The sequence below is a fragment of the Daphnia carinata genome, chromosome 8 (assembly GCF_022539665.2).
Source record: "Daphnia carinata strain CSIRO-1 chromosome 8, CSIRO_AGI_Dcar_HiC_V3, whole genome shotgun sequence".
Taxonomy (NCBI): domain Eukaryota; kingdom Metazoa; phylum Arthropoda; class Branchiopoda; order Diplostraca; family Daphniidae; genus Daphnia; species Daphnia carinata.
Genome location: NC_081338.1, coordinates 7,359,392 through 7,384,724, shown reverse-complemented (window position 1 = coordinate 7,384,724; position 25,333 = coordinate 7,359,392). Strand labels below are relative to the sequence as shown.

The 25,333-nt window shown below is 38.0% G+C and overlaps 1 protein-coding gene across 2 annotated transcripts; it reads right to left on the bottom strand.

Annotated features, from left to right (window-relative positions):
- Window positions 1-1,103: 1,103 nt before the first annotated feature.
- LOC130700553 (uncharacterized) lies at window positions 1,104-23,169 on the bottom strand. 2 transcript variants are annotated; one of them, XM_059496511.1, is made up of 7 exons: window positions 21,620-23,168; window positions 9,471-9,639; window positions 9,099-9,286; window positions 7,433-7,547; window positions 7,098-7,156; window positions 2,222-2,632; window positions 1,104-2,109 (listed from the first exon to the last, which is right to left on the bottom strand). In XM_059496511.1, exons 1-6 carry the CDS (start codon window positions 22,935-22,937, stop codon window positions 2,376-2,378), a joined length of 2,106 nt encoding a protein of 701 aa, XP_059352494.1. In that variant the 5' UTR covers window positions 22,938-23,168; the 3' UTR covers window positions 1,104-2,109; window positions 2,222-2,375. The 2 variants fall into 2 exon arrangements, with proteins under 2 accessions (XP_059352494.1, XP_059352495.1); XM_059496512.1 differs by lacking the exons at window positions 1,104-2,109; window positions 2,222-2,632 and adding an exon at window positions 6,116-6,179 and having other exon boundaries at window positions 21,620-23,169.
- Between the last annotated feature and the right edge of the window lie 2,164 nt (window positions 23,170-25,333).

The window sequence follows — 25,333 nt, the reverse complement described above, 5'->3', positions numbered from 1 at the left end:
GATTGCGTGTGGTTCACTTATTGCTGGAATCGTGAAAACAAAAAAACAAAAAAAACTAAACAGCGCTCACGAATAATCAACGAGCAAAAGACGGGGGTGGACTGAAGAGCTTCTTTGCTTTTTAGATGGATGAAGATAGATATATAGCGTTTATGTATATATATATATCATATCAAATTATAAAAAAGCTAAATATGTATATATATATATATATATATATTAAGAGAGGAAAAAAAAAAAAAAGCCGCCATTGTTTTGACTATACACGAGAGTTAACTCTGACACGCCCGCAAACGACACGACGCTCACACATACACACACACACACACACATACACAAGTCAAGAGAATGGGAGAAATAACAATGCGAATAAAACAATTGGAGATTGTGTCCTCATGTTCTTTACTTTTAAAAGCCTTCCTTTCAAAAGAAGAAACAAAAAAAAAAAAAAAAAAAAAAAAGAAGAAAGTAAAGTAACAAACAAACAAAAGGTGATAACCCCAATTTCGTTATTCTTTTTTTTTTTTCCTTCTCCTTTGTCGTTGGCTTTCTTTCTTTTGTCTTTTTTTTTTTTTTTTTTTTTTTCTTCGTTTCAGTTTTTATACAATTGATTACACACATAGAAAAAAAAGGGACTTTTTTTTTTTCTGGATTGCAATAAGAAAAAATAAAAATTCCGTGGGTAGAGATTCAAAAAAAGCGCCATAATATCAAGGAAGGGGAGTATGAAAAAAACAAAAAAAAAAGAGTCAACGCAATCCTCGATCTCTATATGTAAACGTAATTAAAAAAAAAAAAAAACAAAAAAAAAACACATCGTCCGGGATATAGGGGCGTGGTGGATAGCAAATATTTTGTTTTATTTTACCATTTTTAAAAATGTCGAAATGCGTGTAAGAGAAAAAAAAAAAAAAAAAAAAAAGGATACACGCAAAAAAAAAAAACCCCTAAGTACTATATATATAGTATATATATATTACATTAACAAATTGAAACAAAAAAAAAATTCAGCCTCTATGACTTTCAAAACAAAACAAAAAAGTCCTATTTCGTAATTTATTAATAGTCTTTCCCTTTAATTTGTAATTATTTTCTTTTTTTTTGTTCTTTTTTGATTTCGTCTGATCTGGTTTCTTTTACTGCTTACATCACTGTTTTTTTTTTTTTTTTTGTCTTTTTAAATACCCTTATTCATTTCGAAATTTGCATAATCGGAAGGGTGCAACAAAAAAACGGGAAAGTCAAAAGCTGCCGCTAGCGGTTTACAGACAGGTGGATCAGCACATAGAAAAAAAAAAAAAAAAAAAAAATAGCAGAGCATTGCGTCTTAAAAAGAGGTGACAGGGTGAGAAAAAAAAAAATGTTGGTATTTCTTTTTCCTTTTAAGGGGAAGGGGGTTCATTTTTAAATACGGGATAACTTTTAATGACATGTCGATACGAAAATTCTTTCTTGTTTTATCCTATCAGTTTCCTTTCAAAGAAAAACAAAAAACAAAAGAGAGACCCAAAAATTGTTCGGGAAGGGGTCGATACCAACATTTTAAATACTTCAGAAATAAAAGTTTTGAAGGGGGGGGGGGGGGCTTCCTGGTTTCATTAAACCGAGAACGTATTTAAAAAAAAAAACAAATCTGGGATATAGGAGTATAACAATCTTTTCGAAATCATTGGGATGTTTTCTTTCTTTTTTTTTTTTTTTTCAAAGAATGGGGAGTGTACAAGTTTCCGATAGATAATCCAAAAAAAAGAAAAGAAACTGGTTCCAAATAAACATTATGGGTATAGACATCATGTCAAACTATACAGACACACACCGAAAGAAAAAAAAAAAAAAAAAGAAGAACAAAAAGAACATCAGCTCACCGTGTAGTCTCATCGTGTTTCGTATTTTTTGTTTTGTTTTTTGAGTTCGCTTCTCTGAAATGGCTTTCTCTCATCACTAAAACACTTGGATCTGCGACGAACTTTTCTTTTTCACTGACTATACAATTTTCATGTCACATTTTGTTCCAGCATTGCCTGATTCAAAGAAAACATAAAAAAACAAAAATAACATTCCGAACTTGCAGCGTTCTTGCCGACTGGCAGCCCTGGCAGCCAAAAATACCTGTCAATGAGAAAGCGAAATTAAAACACATCCTGGAACACAATATTTGTTTTGTTTGTTTGTTTGTTTGTTTGTTTTCTGAAAAAAAAAAAATTAAAGAAAATCAACTTACCGTTGATTGATCCCGAACGCGATGATGGGTCCAACTGGAGCGACGGATGAATCTTCAAGATGCAGAATAAACACTTCCATTTTTGTTTGCGTTCCAGTGAGAGAGAGTTAAAAAGAACAATCAAAAACGTGCATAGGGAAAATATTCAGATTGCTTAATCGTCGTCGTCATCTGCTCCGCAATTTTGATCGTCTTCATCGTCGATGCCGGCGATTTTGCCCGATGCTTGAATCCAGTGCCACCAGGTGAGCTGGTTGTTGGAGTTGGGCACTGCCGCCCAGCCGGCCGCTGCCGTTGGACCCAATAACGAGCCCGACGTTCCGCCTGCCGCTATTCCGGCGCCGCCATTATAAGTCGGCACGCATTTCGTTCCCATCATTCTGCCTCCGCTTCCTCTGCACTTGCCACCCTCTAACCCAATCGAACAAAAACAAAAACATAAATATATATATATAGATTTTTAAAAATCATGAATATGAACATCATTTTTGAATGAAAATCAATAGAAGAATGTCCACGAAAGCCAATGGGTTAAAAAAAAAAAAAAAAAAAAAATTGGATTAATTTTACAATGTACGGTTTGTCCTCTGTTGTGTGTACGTGTAGAAGAGTTGGATTATTGATATTAGGTCATTAAGAGAGAGAGAGAGAGAGAGAGAGATCAACTATGTAGGACAACCGGTTATGTATCAAACAAACAACTAAACGTTATTATGAAAAGCAGAAAAACAAAGTTACACATTTTTTTTTTTTTTTTCCCCTATCGGGATTATTTTTTTTTTTTTTTTGTACATAAAAAAAAAAAAGTCGTCACATTTTTGTCGTGTAAATTTTTTGTTTTGTTTACTTGTTTGTTTAATGTTAAGACAATTTTCTGGGTAAAAAAAGAAAAAAGAGAAAGAGATACAGAAAAGACAATGTATCAAGAAAAAAAAGAAGGAGAGATTCCACAGAGGAAAAGAATAATAGATCATATAAACAAAATAAAAACAAAAGTATGTTGCCTGTATGTTTACGTGTAAACTGCTCTGCATACACGAGTTGTTTGAAAAGAAAAAAAGGGGGGAGGGGAAACAAATAGGCAAGATGGCTGTTTGCCTGTTATTGCCAAATGGAAACACCCGTCATCATTTTTTTTTTTTTTTGTTTTGTATTTTAAATATATGCTTTAAAAAAAAAAACAAAAAAATAGAAAATGCCAAACTTGACGAGAGAAAAAAAAAAAAAAGAGATATAATTTTTTTTTTTTTCCCCCCGACATTTTACAACAGGACATTTCAGGTTTTGTCATAGACAGATGTGTGCCGCTCAACATTCCTGAGGTCCCTTATTATTATTTTGTGGTCTCTTCTAGTTGTGTAAGCTTCATTACGTACGTCAAATGTCCTGCTTTCCTCCCTTTTCAACTCTACCTTTCTATCTGGTTGTATAAAAACCTGTATATTATAAGATGATATAAGACGCGCAGATGTACTACTACCGGCGCGCGATCTGTTACAGCACCCTCACCGGCCAACTTAATATTCCGTGTCAAGACAACAACGACTTGGTAAAGAGGTATTAGCACGACCGGCAGTCGTTCTTCGTCATCACGCTGCTCTATAAGGAACGTTTTACACACACACACACACACACACACACACGCACGAAATTCCCACCGAAAATTCGAAAAACAAAAGATTTGTTTCTCTTGATTGGGGAGAGATGCTCGTAGAAAGTTCAACAAGTCAAAAGAAGCCGATCAGGTTTTTTTGGTTCTTTTGCCCGATTTTGTGGAGCATAATTTAATGTCTGTTGCACGGTAGATGTCAAACGGAGACACAAAACTTGGACATTTCACAAAAAAACTAAAAGCCTACATGTATATATTATACGCAAGTTATCTCGATAGGAAGACATTTGAATGAGGACGGGTACACTTCTTGTTTTTTTCATTTTTTTTTTGTTTTGTTTTTTTTCGTGTTTGTTTGTTTTGTTTTGTGTTTTTTTTTGTTTTTTTTATGTCCAAGTGTGTGGATTAAAAAGGTGAGACTGGGAGTGAGAAATGTGGGAATGTCGTTCGGTTTTTTTTTTGATTTGGGAGGAGTGATGACAACCGTCGTCTTGCGCAACTGTGAAATGTCAAGCAGAGCGAGAGAGAGAGAGAGAAAAAAGGATTCAAAGTTAACAAGAAATTACATCGGGAATTTTAAATGCGTTCAAAAAAAAAAGGAGGGGGAGCTTTAAGCAGTCGGGTCAAGGTATAACTATTATTTTCTAGATCAGAAAAAAAAAAAAAAAACAATATACGACACGATTTTGCTTTCAAAAGAATTGCACGAATCAATTCGAAAACGTTGAACGTAGACGACCAAGTTTGTTTTGTTTTTTTTCCCTCTCCCCATCCGTTTTGTTTCCTATCTTTATTCGTTTGCATCGTTTAAACAGATTGGCTAGAATCCTGTTCACAACATCAAAGAATTTTTGTTTTCTTTCGTTTCTTACAAGCATCTAACTGTTGAAAAGACGCATTCCTCCAAGTTGGATTTTTCAACCAAAAATCAAAAACACAATGTCCCTCACGAAAAAGAACGTGAACATTAGGAGCGTTTGATGTTCGTCCATCCGTAAGTAGTACAAAAGGTAAACTAGTTATGCGTTGATGAGTACCATCCATAGCACGCACAGGTAAAAAAAAAAAAAAAAAAAAAAAAAAAAATGAAATAAAATAAAATACAATATTTAAAAAGGGAAAGGTCACACTTTTTTCACTGTCCTTGTCATTTTGCTGTCATTCCCGGCCAGAAAGGTGAGTCAACACTGATCGGAACAAACAAGTTTTTATTTTATTTTATTTTTTTTTTTTACCTTAATTTTTGTTTTGTCTAAAACAACTTGTATAATCACGCCATCATCTACGCGACGTAACTTAAGAACACACCAATCAACCCCCCCCCTCTCCTCTATTTGTGTGTGTGTGTGACAAACAAGAACTCCCGAAAAAGAAATGATTGTCATTTGAAGGCAATAAATCTTTGGTTTTCTCTCTTAGGGTCGAGTTCATTCACGCCAGTAATTATTAATGCGCCGTGATTGGCTTTTTTTTTTTTTTTAGCGTGTAACGTAACCATAGGGGTAGAATGAAAAATGGTGAATTTTTTTTTTTTAAATCGGATATAATATTTCGAAAGAGAGAATGGCGAAAGTTTTTTTTTTTTTTTTTTTCTTTGGGGGGGGGGGGGGGGGGGTTAGGTTTTCGGGAGACGAATGCACTTGGAAACGCCGCCAGACTATTAATCAGAATGTTCGATAAAAAGGGGGGAAAAAAAAAAAAGGAAAAAGAAAAGAAGAGAGACGCGACTTGGGCTTTTTGGACCTTGGCCGTGTGCATCAATCAGCCAGTTTTAAAGAATATGTACAAAGAGAAAAAAAAAAAAAAGAAGAGAAAGAAATGGAAAAATAAAAACAAAAGCTGTTTAAAAAAAAATAAATAAATAAATTAGAAAATAGCAAGCGGTTAGGGGTTAGAAAAAAAAATAAAGAAAACCAAGCAATGCAACAATTAAAATAAAAACAAATAATGCAAAAAAAAAAAATAATAATAATAAATTAAAAAATCCCCGACTCCAAAACAGAAAAAAAAAATGAATAAATTAAAAGCGGGTGTCAAACACGCAGCGCCCGTCTTTGTATATTACCTAAAAACTGGTGATGATTTTGATGACCGATGATTCTATTTTTTTTATTTGTTTTTTTTTTTTCGCACGTCTCTTTCTTTTTTCTTTTTTTTTTTTTCCTTTTTTTTTTTTTTTTTTTTTTTTTTCGTTTGGCAATCATTTGCGTATTTTTTATGTTCTCAGTCGTCGATGGATTGTTTTGTTTGTTAATTGCATTTTTTTGTGTGTGTGAACGCAGTTTCACTTGCCCAAGTACAAGGCGAGCGTCCGCATATCGGCTTCGACACCACCCAACGTATCGGCTGGATCAAGATTGGATGACATTAGATTCAATTTCTTTTTTTTTTTTGAAACTCTTTGCCATTTAAAAAGTTACATATATTTTGTTTTTGTAATAAAATATATATATATATCTATAGATAAATTGGGATGGTAAATGCAGGTAATTTTGAAAAAAAGCCAAAAAATTATGTGAATCAATAATCCCGTGTAGTAATAGCGTGAAATCAAATTCAAAGCGTGCATTTTGTTTTGTTTTTTTCTCTTTTATATGAAAGGGGGGAGGGGAGAGTGCAGCCTCATTCAAAAAATTCTACAATCAGACAAAAAAAAATTTGAATACGAAAAAAAAAAAAAAAAAAATTATAAAAACGAAAAAAAAAAAAATAAAATAAAATATGTCGCAAGTTGAATCAATTTTGAAACGATACAGCTTAAAAAATGAAATTGACCACAAGTCGAAATGTTTACCACCACCCTCCCCGCACACCTCCCGTTTCGCGATTCTCCGACCCACAGACACACACGCGCGAGCAGCAGCCCTTTAAAAAAGGTGACGTCATTTCGCCCTCTCTATATAAGTCTGATGGCCAGACAACACAACGGGCCCAATGTCTGTAACGTAGTCTAGTTTATATACGGGAGTGAGAAAAAAAAAAAAAAAAAAAAAAAAAAAAAAAAAAGATTTTCTTTGTTTTTCTTTATGGCACAAAATGAATGTCTGCATGTGCGACACTGGTACCGTTTTTCTTTTTTTTTTTTTTTCTTTTAGGTAATAAAAACAAATTGACACGCCCCGTTCTTATAAGAGAGAAAAATAGACCAAAAAAAAAAAAAAAAATGGGTAGATAAATAGCGAACATGGACGACTGGGTTGAATGTTTTTTTTTTTTTTTTTTTTTTTTTGGTTTTTTTTTAAAAGGCCCAGACGGACGACTTACTTCCTAAATTGTAAATGTCCTTGTTTTCGCAGCGCTGGCCCTTGTAGCCCTCGGCGCACCTGTAGTTTGAAAAAAAAAAAAAAAAAAAAAAAGACACACAGACAAAAGAAAAAAAAAAGAAAAAGAAGAGACGTTCAAACCAAAAGTAAAAAATGCCATCGATTTTTTGGTTGTCCAAAACATTGGAGGCCAAGGCGAAAAAACAAAAACAAACAAAAAAAAAAAAAAAATGAATTTGAGGAATTTCATGATTTTTTTCTTTTTTTTCTTTCTTGAATAAGGTCAAATGCAAAAAAAAAAAAAAAATAAAATAAAATAAAAGAAATGTTACGTACTGGCAGACGAGTTCGCCGACAGCTTCGTAATATTTGCATGTGCCGCCGTTGAGGCAAAACGAGTCGATCGGGCAGGGCAAGGCGATCAGCGGCCAAAGGGACGACGACGACGATCCTATCCAAACAAACGAAAAAATTATTTTCATTTCCATTCAAAAAAAAAACAAATTTAATTTTTTTATTAAACAAATGCGATTTGAAATTGCGTTTTTTTTTTTTTCAGGTACACCCCCCCCCCCTCTCCCTTCGGTCCCCACACACACAGCGACACACAGAAAAAAAAAAGGGGGCCAACATGGATCCCATTTTCACTTAAAGTTTTTTTTTTTTTGCGTTCACACAAAGATGGGCAAAGACGTTGGCCCATCTTTTATAGATTCCCGATGCAGACTCCTTCTTCTTTTTTTTTTTTTTTTTTTTTTCGTGCTGGAACAACCTGTTTCTCTCTCCCATCGGTTTCCTAGTTGACATATTAGGCGACCACCCAAGTTTGGGTGGTGGGCAGTGGGCGCCTCGAGAAGTTTATAGATCACCTGCTGCTGCTGCTACTTTTTTTTTTTTTTTTTTTTTTTTTTTTTTCTAAATAAAAAAAAAACAAAAACAAAATCCCATCCAAAAAGTTTCAATTTCTATTTGATTTTTTTTTTTTTTCGTGTGTGTGTTCTCTTCTCTTTAAAAAAAAAAAAAAAAAAAAACAAAAAAAAAACGATTGGTGATGATGACAATCGCCCGAGGGACGTGTGTCGGCGCCGGTGTACACACACAAGAAGCGACGAGAAAGAGAATTTCAAAAACAAAAAAAAAGGAGTCTGAATAAGGATTCAGTGGGTCAAACGAACGACGGACCGCCTTTGAATGTCAACACTCGAATAATCAGAGTGAGAGAGAGGAATCTTGTCCGTGAAGGGGCTCCTTTTTTTTTTTGTGTTTTTTGGGGAGGGGGGGGGGGGGGTCCCACTGTTGCACGCACACACACACATACACACACACACACACAGACACACACACACACACATACACAACGAAAGAGCAAGGGAGAGTTTGACGTGGGCCCATTAATCGGGTCCGGCCGACGCCATTACTCTCTCTCTTCCTCTTTCGGTCAGCATCAATCCATCTACAATTTGTCGCGTGCGTGTGTGTGTGTGTGTGTGTGTGTATGTGTGCGGCCCTTTCTAGCTGATGGAAGTTGCAGCAGATGATCAGCAGCTGACTGCGTTCAGTTATTCGGGGCCCAAGCTTTTTATTTTTATTTTTTTTTGTTTTGAAAGTTTTTCTTTTCCTTTTTTTTTTTTTTTTTTGATTCTTTAAAAGAGACGAAAGGAAAGAGTCCGCGTACTTGTCAATATGGGTCCCAGGTTCTCGCGACTGGCATTTCAAATACATAAAAAGATCCCCACACACGCATTCACGAATGATGGACAGAGCCAGAGCTTAGCGTTGTTCCTCATTCTTTTTTTTTATGTATTACATTAATGTAGGCAGACCGAGAGATTTAGGATATTAGTCGTTCCATTGGAGACGCCAAGGGCGACGTGGAAAACAAAAGAAATGCGTTTGCTACGTGTATGTGTGTGTGTGTGTGTGTGTATAGTGGTAGCGAGAAAATGTTGATGAATTCGAAGGGCAAAAAAAAAAAAAAAATGTAAGAGAGAAAATGTGTTACCGTTGACTGGCCTCAGGTTAGTGGCCGTCAGTTTCGATGACAAGTCAGACGACGGGCCGGCAGTGACTTTGACGACTGTGACTTTGGATCGTGAAGCCGTACCGGAGCCAATCACGTTATTCGGACGACACTCGTACAGTCCGGCGTCTTCTTCCTTGACGCAACGAATCCTCAGCGTCGATCGACGTCTTTTTTTTTGTTTTGTTTTTTTATTATTATTATTATTTTTTAAATTCAAAATTTGCATAATTTTTCAAATTACATTTGCATATATAATTAAGATATGCACAAAAGTAAAAAAAAAAAAAAAAAAAAAAAAAAAAAAGGGGGAGGGAAGCCTTTTGTGATGGGGGATTAAAAGAATGAATTTACCTTTTGGTTTTGATGCGGACGCGCTTATTGCTGGAGTTCAACGGTTTTCCGTCTTTGAACCAGGTGACGCCCGGGACTGGATTACCCCTCGTCCGGCATCGTAGAATGAGTCTCTGCTGCTTCTTGACCGTCACCGATTCTTCCAGTCCATACGCTACTGGAGACCGTGCTGTATTAGAAATTAAAAAGAAAAAAGAAAACAAAACAAAAAAAAAAAAAAAAAAAAACGTTTTAAAATTCAATTGTTTTTTTGCTGTTTTTCATCATATTCCTAGCAAAACAAGTGCATACAATTCCAGGAATGATTATGTGTACTAGATGGAACGTTTTTGACAGGATTATATGTGGTAAAACAAAATTCCTGGAACGTTTTCTTGTTTGTTTGTTGTTTTTTTGTTGTTTTTTTTTTCGACAAAAACATTCTATCGGGAAACGATCGAAATATCTCAAAACGAAAAAGAGAAGGACAGAGTCTATGTTAAACAAGAAAGAAAAAAAAAAAAAAAAAAAAGAAAAAAAACAAAGTTGGCAAGAAAGCGGTGGACAGGTTTATATTTCCTTTCGGGTTTTTGAAGCTGTGTCAAAAGAAGAAGAAGAAGAAGAAGAAGAAGAAGTAAAAAAATATATGATGACGTGATCGAAACTACCTCTCGTTCACCTATAGTAGGATAAAATGCGTTAAATTAAAAATGCGTCTTCGTTTTTTTTTTTTTGATGTCGTTGAAAAAAAAAAAAAAAAAAAAAGGACTAAAATGTCGTCATGCGTCCCGACAGCGCACGGAAAGTGAAATTGACATCATCAGATAAAAAGAAATGGCGGCCTTTTTTTTTTTTTATTATTTATTTATTTATTTTAATTTGATATTTTGGATTTATCTGCGTCACGAAAAATATGGAAAGGAAAAAACAAAAATATAATGTCCCTGACCAGAATTTTTCTTCGAATTCAACAGAAATCCGGTAGTCGAAGCCATTAGGGCATATTCAGTTTTTCGGTTCATCGTGTTGCATCATTCAAATGTGCATTTGTTTAGTGAAAATCGAAACAAAGTCATTCATTTGTATTCGTCTCCTCGTTATGCAAGGGACGGAAGAATGCGGCAGACGTCTGTTTTTTTTTGTTTGTTTTTTTAATAGTCTGCATTATAATCAAAAGAATCCACTTCATTTGCGAGATAAAATGGGACTCTACCCCCTCCCCTCCCCGAAGGGTTGTGTAACTTCTAGATTAGGCGAATGTCAATGAATGCACGGCGATGATAATTGAACTCCTCTTTCGATGGCTTTCATTTAGCCGCCCCAATTGATATATTTCATTTTAAATTCAATTTCTATCAAATGTTTTTTTTGTTTTTTTTTTAAATCAACGTTCATTTTTATTTTTAAATAGAAGGAAACGTTCCGTTAACGCTGATTGGACCCGTTTTCTAGAGCTAAAAATATCCAAAACATTTTTTTTTTTCCTACCTCCTTTATTTTCAATTAGATAATCGAGCACGACGTATGATTTCCCATCCACGTAGTGTCCCTACTCTTTTTTTTTTTTTTTTTCTGAATTGCTTTCTAATCAAACAGAAAGTCCCAATTTAAATATTTCTATTTTCTCCGTTTAAAAAACCGTCCCAAAAATTTTTTTAAAATGAACGATGGATGACTTGATGTTGTGACGACTCTATATTACTATTATTATTATCTATTTCTTTTTTTTTTTTTCTTTTTGCTTTCGGCCAGAGTTTCGTGGTCGATATTGCTGCAGGCTCTCTGGCCCAGTTGTTTGCCCGTCTCTCTTCCAAGGGAAGGCAAACCACAAAAATGCGATTGAAAACCATTTTTTATTTATTTTTGTTTTTTTTTTTGTTTTTTTCTTATTCAGTTTTTTTTTTTTTCGTCCTCGTCACCTAATGTCATTCATCGACGATTCTTGGAAATCAAAGCCAAAGCACATTTGCATATCAAATGATGTAACTCAAATCAAATTTAGACGAATTTTCAATATATAATACAAGGCAAATGAAAAAAAAAATAAATAAATAAATAAAATGTTTTCATTCGCATTAAATTTGTTGAAGTTTTATTTTGGACTGTCTGGCTGTGCGAGCTCTCCCACTTCCGGACCCCACCCCTCTGGCTGCGTGTGTGTGTGTCTCACTGGAACTTTTCAGATAATGAGTTCGTTCTAACGAAAATCGAATATTCTTTAAAAAAAAAACGACACACACACGCAACGTACCTGTGTGTGCGTGTGTGCACAAGTTTTGTGGCCAGTTTTTTTTTTCTTTTTTCTTTTTTTCACGATACAGTGGAAATATAAAAAATATAAAATGGTTGGAGGCCATGTTAGTGGCCGTGCCACATCGCAGGAAAAGTCGGGGGAAAAAAAAAAAAACCGCTCGCTTTCAATAATCGTTGCCGTGCAACATTGGGACGGGGTTTCGTTCGTGAAAATGACCGCGGGAAAAAGAAAAGGAAGACACACACACAGAGCAAAAGGCGTTAGCCATTTTCAACTTGTTAAAATATATTTAAAAAAAAAAAAAACAAAAAAAAAAAAAAGAGACGCAGCCGCGGGAGAAGAAGGTCGAAAGTAGCTACGCATCAGCAAACTCTCTATCTTTTGGCGTGCGTGTGTGCGTCTGTGTGTGTGTACTATATATATACCAGGCTGACCAGACTATCGTTTATACTTCATAGTTTGACCATCAGTCGTCGCGTGTGTATTACACACACACACACACACACATACAAGAGGTGGGCAAATGGGTGGGAGAAACCGGGCGGCCGAACGCGGACACACACACACTCACGCACCCTAAAAGAAGTGTGTGTGTGTGTGTACACGAAGATCGCCCAAGGCCACTCGGAGCAGCCAAGCAGTCTGGCTGCGTCTTTCTTTTCCTTTTTTTTTTTTTTTTGCTTGGGAAGGAGAGGGAGGAAAGGAGAGAAAAGAATAAAACTTCTCACGTCTTCCCACCCCACCCTCATTTCCCTGAAATAAAAAAAAGGAGCAGACATAACGACGATAACACACACACACGCCCAGTCGGTTCTCCCCGCAAAAAAAAAAAAAAACGCTCCCGGGGGCTGGAAAAAAAAAACCGCACGAACTTATTATTATTTTTTTTTTTTTGGCTGTTCTCCTTAAAAAAAAAAAAAAAAATATGAAGGGGGGGGGGAAGGTTTTAAGTTTAAAAAAAAAAACAACACGAATTTCGAATGCCTATCGTATTCAAATATCTCGTTGCAATCGATGACCTATTTTACATCAAGGAATTTTCATTAAGAAAAGAACGTCAGCCTGTAGTTTTAGTTTTTTTTGAAATTCTTCAGCTATGGTTTTTTTTTTTAGTTTTTTTTTTGGGAGAAATATGTGCACATATCATGGAATGACACGGTTATGTCGAGGTGCCATACTGGATTTTTTCAAAAAATAAAATGCTCTAAATATACACTTCAGAAAAAAAAATATAAAATGGGTCTTGCACAAGGGCAAAAGAATTTTCAGTGGCCTATTCTGATGGGCTAGAAGCCAAAAGAAAAAAAAAAAAAAAAAAGATGTTCCAGGAGGAAATTCCGTTCTAGACCTCCTCCTTGGCCACCCCCCCGAAAAAAGAAAAAAAATCAAATGACATACAGGCTTTTTAAATCGATTAACATTTCTCATTTGTTCTTCATAAAGCACTTGCTTTATGTTTTTGCAAGCACTTTGCTTTTCTTCAAAAGCACTGAAAATTAATTTCATTTCACTCCCGAACGCCATTTTATAAAAAAAATCAAAATTTTTTTGGCTAATGTTTCTAGCCTCGTTTGTTGTTTCATTTGTTATCCATTTAGATTTTCGACAAATGTGTGTGTGTGTGTGTGTGTTTATTCGCTTCGTTTCCATCTCCCCCCCCCATTTTGTTTATTGGCTCTGGGGCATTGATGTCGAAAACATTTGCATATACCGAACGGGAAGAAGAAGGAAGAAGTTAGACACTGTTGAAATGGACATCTCTTAAAAAGAAAGCTTTTCAAAAAAGAATGCGCCGGAGCCCCCCCCCCCCCTCCCCTTCTCCCTTTGCCTCCCTTTGCCTCCCTTTTTGTTTTATTTTCAAATTTGGTCACGACGGCGGCGGCACAGGGTCCCGCACTTGAAAGAATTAAGAAAAAATCGGGAGAATCTCAGCACACACACAGAAAAAAAAAAAAAAAAAATACGCCGACCATTTATTTTTCGAATTAAAAAACTAAAAATTATACGGGTCTATAAAAGCCCCCCCCCCCTCCCTCCCGAAATTCGGCACAACTTATTTTTTTTTTTTATTTTTTTTTTTTAGAAGAAACCGTTTTACCGATGATAATGATTCGATTACGATCCCTTGATGGATGGAAAAAAAAAAAAACTCGCCTTCTCTCCTAAAACAGTTTAGGTTATAGAGAGTCTGGTCAAGGAGAAGAACCCGCTAGCCATCCACATACCTACGACACACACACACACACACACACACACGAATAAAGAAAAATGGATAAAACATATAAAACCAGGTGCGCACAGGTGGCCGCTTTTCTTCTTCGGGTTGTAAAAGTCTTTTATCATCCTCATCATTGATCATGTTTCAAAAAAAAAAAAAAAAAAAAAGAAATAAGCGCTTATATATATGTGTGTGTGTGTGTGTGTATAGAGAGTCGCCCGTTTGCTTTTCTTATTTGTTTCTTTCTTTTTTTTTTTTCAATTGAAAAAAAAAAAAAAAAAAAAAAATTCTTTTTGGGGCGCCCCACTCACGCGGCCCACCCGCACCGCAGCATCTTTTGAACCCTTCATTTTTAGACAGATGATTGAGGCGTTTAACTCAGTTTCTCCCCGACTATTTTCAAATCACGTTTTCTTTTTTTCGCGCAAAAAAAATAAGAGATATGTTTGTCTTTTGTTTTTTTGCGAAAGAATTTTTTTTTGTTTTGTTTTGTTTTCAAAATGTGACCAGGTGACCAACTTATTCACCGTCGGCCGGTTTTTGCGTGCGCGGCACAAACTGTCACCTTGGATTAGGGCGATAGCCATCCGATGGAAAGGCCAAACTATCAAAATGCGACCAATCTTGTTTTTCTTTCTCTTCAAAAAAAAAAAAAAAAAATAAAATAAAAAAAAATAGGTAAATTAACTGCGAAAAACATTCGCGTGTTTGTTGAAAAGGGCGAATTCCTTGACCACTTGGGTACGGTCTCGTTGAAGACAAAATAAATGCGTATGTAGAGAGAGAGGGAGAGAGAGAGAGAGGGGGGGGGGCATAAAAAAAAAAAGAGAGAAGACAAATAGAGAACACAACCCTACGAGAAGTTAAAGAAGAAGAAGAAGAAGCTCTTCTCGTGTGTGTGTTGTATAAGATTTTTGTTTTGTTTTGTTTTTTTTTTCTTCTTGTTGGTTCGTGAAAGGATTATATCTGTCCTCTTCTCTGTCTGTCTGTCTTTTCGGGGCTTTGGCAGCAGCCAAGCCGTCGGGATCTCTTTTAGATTCACGCGTGAGTTGAATGCAATATAAACGGCGGCACAGTGGCCACCAGAGAGAGGGAGAGCGAGAGAATAGACAACGAGCTAAGACTTGACTGACTGACTGGCAGCAAAAGATGTCTTTAATTCCATTTAAATTCCGCTGGATTCCATCTGTTGAATTTCTGACCAATTTTTCATTTCGTTTGTCCCTTTTCTCTTTTTTTTTTTGTTTTTGGTTTTCTTCTGGCCTTTTTGTTCTTTTCTTTTTCTTTACCTACTCAGTTTCGCATTTTCGACAATCTTTCAGACGGCCCAAAAGACGATCGACATCTTCTCCTTTTCATTTTTCTTTTTTTTTTTCTCTTTTAAAAAGAAGTGTGTCTCTCTCTTTTACAAATGCGAAGGGAATGTTCAGTTTTCTATCGGCTATAAAGAAAATGCTGCGTTGCCAATTAAAATGGAATTTAAAAAAAATAAAAAAAAAAAAAAATAATAATAATAATAATATAAAAAAAAGGAAAGCCACTGGCCCGCATCGAAAGGTAACGATTGAGCCGTGATCAAGTTATCAACAGACCGCGCGCGCTTTACGTCCCCCCCTCCCTCTTGCTCACGCTGCTGTGCACGTCGAACTTTCAGTACTCTTATTATGCAATTGATACCTACGAGTCCTCGTCTTAAACGTGTATGTGTAGAGGTGAGCATTCCCCCCCGCTCTTAACCGGACCGCCTCCCGGTCACGAAACGAACGGGATATCTTGTAAAAAAAAAAAAAAGAGCGGGAAAAGAGACATTTGAATGCGACCCCCCCCCCCCCCTTTTTTTTATCTCACGAAAAAGAGAAAAAAAAAACAAAAAAACATTGTATTACATTAGCGGTGCCAGGGATTGTTATAAGTACTCTCGCTGTCAGACGTTATCTCCAATCAATTCTGAATGGGGAGAAGGGGGGGGGGGGGGAATAAAAGAATTCAAAAATTGGAGGAATTCTAAATTTAGAAATTTAATGAAATATTCACAGCTGATGTCAAAAAAACGTCGATATTTTATATTATTCTTTCTTATCTCTCTTTCTTTTTTTTCAATAATTACAATTTTTTTTTTCTTTCAAATTTAAACCGCACGAAATAAAATTAAAAAAAAAAAAGGGGTTTCTCGTGAGTAGCGGGGCCAGTCACGTAGGCTATCGAAGGAGACCATCTGCCGCGTGTGAGTTCGTTTTTTTTTTTTTGTTGTTGACCAAGTTTCCTCGTGTGTACGTTTGAAAAAAAAAAAAAAAAAATTGTTACCGTGTCTGGAGGGGTAGAAGAACAGGCGATATAGATTGCCCATCCCGCCCCAGTCCCGGAGCTATAGCAAAAGAACGGGAATGATCGTGTAGAGTGGCCGGCACGGCGGTTTTCTGATCTCAAACCACTAAAAAACGTGACCGATCGATATTGGAAATTTCGAATTTCAAACAAAAAAAAAAAACAAAAAAAAAAACAAAAGAAGAACGTATTCCTTTTGGGGGCATTGGAACTATGTACGGTCGGTGAGTTATGGGTAACCCAATCGCTAATTGAAACTTGGAGAATGTTCCATTGCCGAATGGGAGGGAGGACACAAAAAACAAAAACAGAAACCAAAAAAAAAAAAAACCAAAAAAAAAGGAAAAATGAAAGGGGGGCGAGTCCATTCATCCCGCAGACGGAAGGGGCGTTTAAAAAAAAAAAAAAAAAAAGAAAAGAAAAAGAAACATGTAAAATTAGACGCACGCGGGGTGAAAAAGAAAAACTTGTTCAAACACACGCGACGTTCGTTAACGGCCGGCTGCCAGACAGGAGCGAAGCCAGTTGGAAATTTAAGAAAAAAAACGGAAACTAATATTTATCCCTTCTTTTTATTTTTAATTTTTTTTTCCCCCCTTCTATTTTGATTGTTACAAAAGAGAGCGGCTGTAATAATTGTAGTAGCCCACCTCTCTCTCCTCTTCACATCGCAAAGTATGCAAAGTACAATGACTACACACTCCCCCATTACACACAATAAACGACTCATGCAAATGTCCAGCTTTATTTTATTTTATTTTATTTTTTCTAACCTTCTAAAAAAAAAAAAAAAGAAGAAAAAGAAGAGGAGATTGTGTGGCTGATTTCGCCTTGACAACGACTTGACGAGCGGAGCGGTTGGAAGAAAAAAAAAAAAAAAGAGAGAGAGAGAGCCCTTGACGGATGGGTCCATCTGCTATCATTCGTCGCGGCTTTTGAGGCGAACAGACGCAAAAGAAATAAAAGCGGGCAAGAGAGAAGAACACCGGCTTTTGTTGTACACTATTCTTAAAGGTTGTTGAGGAATTTCAAAGTCAATATATATATAAGAAAGGAAGGGGAAAAAAAAAAAAGAAGGAAGAAGAAGAAGAAGAAGAAGAGAGGGGGGAAAACTTCAATGTCGAGCCGGGCGGCCGCATTAATCAAGCAATCGGTAAAAAAAAAAAAAATAAATAAAAAAATAAAGGGAAATAGAAAGAAATACTGAAAACTAATCAACATAATTTAGTGTGGACAAACTGTTGGCCAATTTTTTCTTTTTTTTTTTTTCTCCAAAGTGTTCAGTTTTGTTTTGGATAATTTCAAAATGTGTCATTCGGGTTTAAATCGACAAATAATAAATGATTTTTTTTTTTTTTTTTACCAGCCAAAAAATGTCCCTGATGTTTTCTTTCCGAAATTTTTTCAAGGGCGCACGAAACCTTGAAAAACCCCAAAAGCAAAAAAAAAAAAAAAAAAAACCGCGTTCGTGTTGCACGCTGGTAGAACACGTCAACCGGTACGCGCTAATACGTTGCCACACGGATCGATTTTTATTATTACTATTATTATTATTATTATTTTTTTTTTGTTTAAAGATAGAAAAAAAAAATAATTAGCGATGATCTCATCCGGCTGCGAAAGTCAATCAATCACAAAAAAAAAAAAAAAAAAAAAGAAAGGCCGTCCTTCTATTCTTTTATTGGTCTCAAATTGGACTTTTTTGTTGTTGTTGTTGTTGTTGTAAAATGCAGGGCTCGTTTCGATTGCGCACGTCATTCATTATATGATGCAACTTTGTTTTTGCTTTTTTATTTGTTATTTCCGTTTTTTTTTTTTTTGGCTACGAATTCTGTGGAGAACCTCGTTCCGCGTCGTGACGTTGTTCTCTTTTTCTTTTTCTTTTTTCGAGTATGTGTGTGTGTGTGTGTGTGTGTGTGTGTGTTACATATGTATCAGCCCATCCGCCCACCTTGTGTAATCATAATAATCAGAGGGTGTGTGTGGTGTGCCCGCTCATCTCTCTTTTCAAATTCCGGTTTCGTACGGAAAAATGATTCCAGTTTTGATTCCAAAACGGAAATTTTGGAGAGAGATGAAAAAAAAAAAAAAATGAAAAAGTGGCAACGCTGTAGCGCGCCATTTTCAAAAAACAAAAAACAAAAAAACGCGGCTGTTTGGTCAATTACAAAGTCGCTAAAAAAAAAACTGTGCTGTCATTCTCTGACGTTTCGGAACGGATGGACAAAGAGAAAATGATCGTTTTTTTTTTTTTGATTTCGTAATAGACCGGAAGTTCTGGCGGAATTCCCGTCGCGGCTTTTCTTTTTCGTCTCTCTATTTTTCTATTCGTTGATGGCCAGACCGTCGTTGATTGGCGGGTGTGGTCACCTGTGCCCGATACGACTATCACCGCGACGTCCTCAATGAACGTCTCCCTCCCCCCCACCCCCACCCCGCACTTAATTTTCCATCAAAATTCTTTTGCTTTCTCCAATAACTTGCGGCTAAGTGAAATACATAAAACGTAAAAAAAAAACAAAAAACAACTAATTCAATTAAGGTTTTAGACATTATCTCATTCTAGCCCCTTGTTTGTTTGTTTTTTATGGAGCACAAATCAAAAAGGAGATGGAAAAGAAACAAACAGTTGATGACAAATAGGGCGGGGTCATTGAGCATCAAAGCCTTTTTTTTTTTTTTTTTTTTTTTTATTGTACTATAAGAGAAAGCGTTCCAGTCGACTGCAACTTCTATTTTACGATACAATCCCCCCCCCCCCTTCTCGTCATTTGTTTCATTTGCATAGAGACCGGAAAAAAAAAAAAAAAAAAAAAAAAAAAAAGAAGAAAAGAATCATTTGTCGGGTTCGAGTTGTGCGTGGGAGGGGTGGGGTTTGGGGGTTTGTCCTATCTTTGTTTACCTGGTTCGATGAGAGATAACCTACGAGGGCGCCACACATCCACCGCCCGGCAATTGAGGTGACAACGGTTTACAGGAAGTTGATTACGAACCCCTTTTTCTAACAAATGAAAACATTCGAAATGGAGGGGGATGATGTGAACTTTGCCTTTTTCATTTGATTGCGTAAGATGTCGTTTGATTGAATCAACTGATTGATTAATAGGTCGACTAAATAACAGATGGCTACTCTGCGTTAGCATGTGACAAGCTGTGATGTTATCGCGCGCTATCGTGATGTCCCCTAGAAAAATTCTTGCGACAGTTGGGCAGACATTTGAAATTCGCGAGTGAAATAATGAAAAAAAAAAAAAAAAAAAAAAAAAAAGAAAAGAAAGAAAAACGGGAAAGGGAAGGAAAAAAAAAACAAACGGGAATTTGAGCGTGAAAATGAAAAGTTGGACAATTGGAAGTTAAACACGTGTGCGTCAAAAAAAACACATACATGACACAGCGATAAGAATCTGTTCCCCTTCTTCCTCCCCCCCCCCCTGATATTTGTGTGTGTGTGTGTGTGTGTTTCATTTTCTCTCTTCGACTTCGTTTTGAATCTAAATGAACTAGAGCTGACGCGTAATTATCACGAATTCGTTATCATTATTATTAGGTTACAAACGGCGCAGGGTTAAACAAATGCAAAATTGAAAAGAGACGTGAAACACACAGGCAGAAAACGTGCCTCTGAATAATGATTTGATAATTTTTCTTTCAAAAAAAAAAAAAAAAATAAATAAATCCAGAACCCCACGTTTTCTAATTCATTTTTGTATAAATTTCTAAATCAATTAAAATCGACGTATTTTTTCTTTTTTTCTCTTTTTGTAGGTGTTGTGATCGCAATGCCTAGCGAGAGGCAAGTCAATCAGTTATCATCATAAAAAGATGAGAAAAACGGGTTTGTTTGGAAACAAAACAAAACAAAAACAAAAATATTCGGTCTATTCCTTTTCCATGCGACACACGTGCGGTGCGTACAACACGCACGACACGAAGATTCCAACACGAAGAAGAAGAAGAGGAAGAACAAAAAAACCGATAAGACAAACGTTTGATCTTGATTCAATTCCCTAAAATTTGCGTGTGTGTGTGTGTGTGTGTGTGTGACGATTGGTCAAGTAGTAGACCACCCATCGAGCACCTGTTCCAACCACTTTTGATGGCGATATCGTCCCTCGCAATCAAACAACCGCACATGATATAACACACACACACACACACACACACACACCTTTTTTTTTCTTTTTCAGATCGGACAAAGGGAAGAAATGAAACAACAACGAAAAAAAAAAAAAAAAAAAAAAAAAAAAAAATCATAATTCAAGTTGCATCACACCTGTGTTTTTCTAACTGAAAGACGAGCGTAGCCCTTTAACATTTTGTTTTTTTTTTTCTTGAAGGCAAAAAAAAAAAAAAAGCGGCGGCGGTTCTCTTGACTTTCTTATCGCTTTTTGGAGTCGATTGCGTGTGCACCTTCAAGTGGTGGACGCGCAGTTGGACAAAAGACCACCCGCCAGCCCAGTCAAAAAAAGCAAAGACGCTTTTCTTTTTGTGAAACGAGAGGAGAGATTAGAATTGGGTTAGAGGTTAAAAAAGGTCTTTTTTTTTTTCTTCTTCTTATTTTATCTTTCAAAAAAAAAAAAAAACGAAATCTGTCACCCTTGAAAAACAACAGAGCCACACCCCAGTGTTCTTTCAAAGACGGAAACAATTCCAAGAGGGTGACAAACGCGGCCAGCCAACGCACAAACTATTTCTTTTTTATTCATTATTTTTTTTTTTAAATCTTCAAATGAAAGAGAACCAAAAAGAAAGAAAAGGTTTTGCTTGTTTTTGCCTACAAAAACAGTGTTCCAGCTGCCGCTTGCTGCCAAACGGAGAGATAACATCCACGCGCCGCGTGTGCGCGCGCTCGGCCAAGGGCCCCGGCTCCTCAGAGAGAAACAAGAAGCAGAGAGAGAGAGAGTGACTTTCCACAGTAAAAGAAACAACAAGAAACCCCCCCCCCCCCCCTCCTCCACCATCTCGTTCCATCTCTCTCTCTCTCTCTCTTTAGACTCCTGACTGGAGGAGGGGCGGGCGCAAACGAGCCCTTGGCTTTAGCAAAAGAGATCCCAAAATAAATTGTTTTTTTCAGTTTGCCGTTGAAAAGAGCCGAGCCAGATGCCTGTGTAGACGGGCGCACCGTTGTCACCAAATGGCAGCAAATAAAAATACACACACCTACAACTGTATACATCGTCGATGTGACTAACTCACTAGGACGAGGGGGGAGGGGGCCCAATTTGAAAATGTGAAGAAAAAAAACAAAAAAAAAAAACAAAACAAAACAATCTTTGATGTGGCCTCTGTGGCCTGTGCTGTCTTTGTCAAAGAGAAAGAGAAAGAGAAAGAGAAAGAGAGAAAGAGAAAAAAAAATAAAAAAATGTGACTCACCGCAGCGCGGGCAGAGCGTGGACCGCACGTCTTTGAGGCTCTTCTTGGTGTGCACCAACGGCGAACCGTATGCCGTGAAGTTATTGGGGCCCCAATGGGCGGCGAAGACCAAGTATCGCCGGCCCGTTCGTATCTCGGCCGTCACTAGACACTGGCGCGCGCTGTGGTGCTGATGCCGACGATGATGCTGCTGGCCCGGCTGACGTCGACGCTGACCACTAGCACCAGCACCAGCACCAGCACTGCCGACGTCGCCGGTGCGACGTGCGGCCGATAAGGTCCGCGAACGGGTCGTGGCCGCGTTGCGGCTCAGCGAGCGCAACTGTTTCGAATGGCTGGCCGTCGACTGGTGCGCCGTCGTCGTCGCGGCCGCCGCAGCGCCGCTTTTGAATTCTAAGCGCACTTGCGAGCCGGTCGCCACTTCACCTTTGTACACTGTCACGACGTCGAAGGTGACCCGATAGACGGGACCGTCGCTTCTGGAGCGAGCTTTCCCTTCGAACACTACTGGAGCCATGTAAGCTCTCGTTCCGGCAACGTCCGCCTCGTGAGCCGCGGCCGCACTGGCGTCGCTGACGGCCAGCTGCGGTTCCCATTGCATCCACGGGCATTGCGAGAGGAGGTTGGACGAGGACGAGGACGAGGACGTGCCAGACCGCGATATCGTCGGCGGACGATGTCGCCCAGATGACGGGGTCCGACTTCGAGCAGCGGGCAGAGCGGCGGCTGCGCTCTGCTCTTGAGGTTGTTGTTGAGGTTGTTGTTGTTGTTGCTGCTGCTGTTGTTGATGGTGATGATGGATGGAGGCGGCCGACGAGCAACTGTTTGGCAATGCCGACAAGACGATCGAAAGTACGAGGACGGGCAGCAGCCATCCGTGCGGCCGGTGCCGTTGGCTGTGACCGCGGACGCTGTGTCGGTCGAGACGCTGACCGCAGAGCGGCTGGCCTCCATCGGCCGTCGTCATCTTCTTCTTCGTCCGGCTGCGCACAAATGATGGATTCGAACGAGCACTCACCTCTTCACTGCAGCGGCCGGCGGTAGGAGCAGGACGCAAAGGAGGTCCCGTGTCACTCACAATCACCGAATCGATCCGATTATTCATACTGTCGTTGTTGTTGTTGTTGTTGTTGCTGTTTAAAAGACGGCCGTCCTGGTCGGATGAGCCGGCCGGCCTGTGCGGTCGACGGGCATGGACGAGTCGGCGAACACACTGGCCACTTTTCTTGTCGGCAATTAGGGCAGTCACGGATGCCATCACGGCCGCGAGAGACACTGCTGCCGCAGCTCGGCACACGACGGGCAATGATGCGGCCATAACACCAAGACGGACGGCTGGCAGGCCATAAGCCCGGCGAGGTCGTCTTCACCACTGGCGGCCGATGAACAACTGGAGCCGAGAAACGAGACACGGGGCAACTGACTCGTTGGTCCGTCGTCGTCAGTGACATCCTCGTCCAGACGATTACATCGTCTCACTAACCGATCGGGCCGCGGGTGTTACGCAACACCCTCCCCCCTCCTTTTTTTTTTTTTTTTCTCTCTCTCTCTCTCTCTCTCTCTCTCTCTCTCTCTCTCTCTCTCCAACTTCTTCTTTTCTTTTTCTTTTTTTTTTTTTCACTACACTCTATTTCTTTTTTTTCACGTAATTAAAAATAGACAATTAAAAAAAAAAAAAACGAGAGAGAAGGGGAGGGGGGGAGATAATAACGACACAACGAGAATTTTCACACAGCACCAAATAAACAACAAAAAAAGAAAAAAAAAAAAAAATAACACACCCACCGAGAATTGACACGGAACGCACAAATTACACGAGTTCAAATTCAGTTTTTCTTTTTTTTTTTTTCGTATATCAAGTCTGCACACAGCCACACAGACACAGACACACACAGACACAAACACAAAGCAGTTCCGCGTGTTTTTCTTTGATAACGAACCAATCCAGTTTTGTCGGTCAAATCTTTTTCTTTTGAAATTGACGAGAACGTTGGGGGGGGGGGGGATTTTTTTTTTTTTTTTTTTACATTTACTGAAATTCGATTGCGATCATTTGGTTTGAAACAAGCGAAAGAATCCGATGAGAAATTGGTGACATCTTCAATTTCGATAAAAAAAAAAAAAAAAGGAACTGGTCGCACTTCCGAGTTTGTTTTCCAGACTTCCGGGACACTTTGTTCGAAATACAAATAATTTCTTTCTTTCTTTTTTTTTTTTTGAATTTTGAATTTTGATTTTTTTTTTGGGTTGGTTTTTATTCCATAGCGGGACTAGGAAGGGGGTAGGCGATGACACGGTCCAAAAAATTCAATACAAGAGATTTCAAATTCAAATTCAAAAAATGTGAATGAAAACACTGAACGAAACTTGCACGTCGCAAATTAAAGGGACGGTCCTCTTTGCTTTTTTTTTCGAATTAAGTTTAAAAAAAAAAACAAAAAAAACCTTTTTTCCTTTCTAAAACAAAATTAAAAGGGGAGAGAAAGAGAGAGAAAAATAATATAATTTTCTCACTCTGTCGCTTTTTTTTTTTTTTTTTTTTTTTTGTTCTTCTTCTTCTTTCGTGTGCGCGTTTCTTAAAAAAAAAAAAATAAAGAAAAATGAAAAAGGGAAAAAATGTCTCTCCACCTCCGGCTTGTTTCGTGTCGACTGCGTTCGTCTCGACAGTCTAACGCTCTATGCCCGGCCGGCCAGTCAGAGGCTTTGACTATATATTCTTTTGCGGCGCTGTGCTTTCAGCTCTCGCTTGCTCAGTTCTACACACTCGAACTGCCTTCTCAGCTCTGCTCGTTTTTAAAAAAAGAGAGACACACACACACACACACACACACACACACACACACACACACACACACACACACACACACACACACACACACACACACACATACACACACACAGAGAGAGAGAGAGAGAGAGAGAGAGAGAGAGAGAAAGGACCCGGGCGACAGTGGCGGTCGGACCGGCTGGTGCGCACAACTCCGCCCTTAAATCCAATCCAATCCAAACCGAAAACAAACCAAACATTTTCTATCCGCGCTTCAGGCCAGTCCTTTTTCTTTCTACTCTTTACTACTACTACTACTACTACTACTATTACTACTACTACTACTACTACAACAGTCTCGATCTTGTTCTACTATAAACCCTTTTTACACACCCGCAGGACATGCAGCGGCCGTTTCTTTTGTAAATCAATGTTGCTCTCTTTCTTTTCTTCAATTTTGATGTTTTCATATTTTATTTTATTTTTTTTTTTTTTCAAATTGAAGACTGCAGTTGGCAGTCCAAAAGTTTGTAGGAAAGAAAAAAAAAAAATGAGAAACCGATTCAAAACCGTTCTCAACTCGTCTAACCGTAACGAGTCTACGTCCTTAACACACTCCCCCCCCCCACCTCCTCCTCTCTTCTCCATGTGTCGTGCATTTTAATTTCTTTTTTTTTTTCTTCCTACCGGTATTGCACCGGACCACTCTCTTTTTTTTTTTTTCGAGAACAAACAAAAAATAAGAATAGAAAAGTGTTATGGTAATATACAAATGCGATGCGCGCTAATCGCAATTGCGCAAAAATGGCAACTCAAAGTTGGCGGGAGTTTCAAAAAAAAAAGAAATGCCAAAAATAGGATTTCAAAATTGTGAAACGACGGCGCTTCTTAAAAGTGGGGGGAGGGGGGGGGGCATCTCTTCTCGCTAAAAGTAGCAAACGATTGTA

Excerpts from the sequence above, each read along its gene's own strand:
- LOC130700553 (XM_059496511.1), bottom strand. The coding sequence starts at position 22,937 with ATGGCCGCATCATTGCCCGTCGTGTGCCGAGCTGCGGCAGCAGTGTCT. Across the intron at positions 9,640-21,619 it reads CACGCTCTGCCCGCGCTGCG|CACGGTCTCCAGTAGCGTAT; the intron begins GTGAGTCACATT and ends TTTCTAATACAG. Across the intron at positions 9,287-9,470 it reads GTCCGCATCAAAACCAAAAG|ACGTCGATCGACGCTGAGGA; the intron begins GTAAATTCATTC and ends ACAAAAAAAAAG.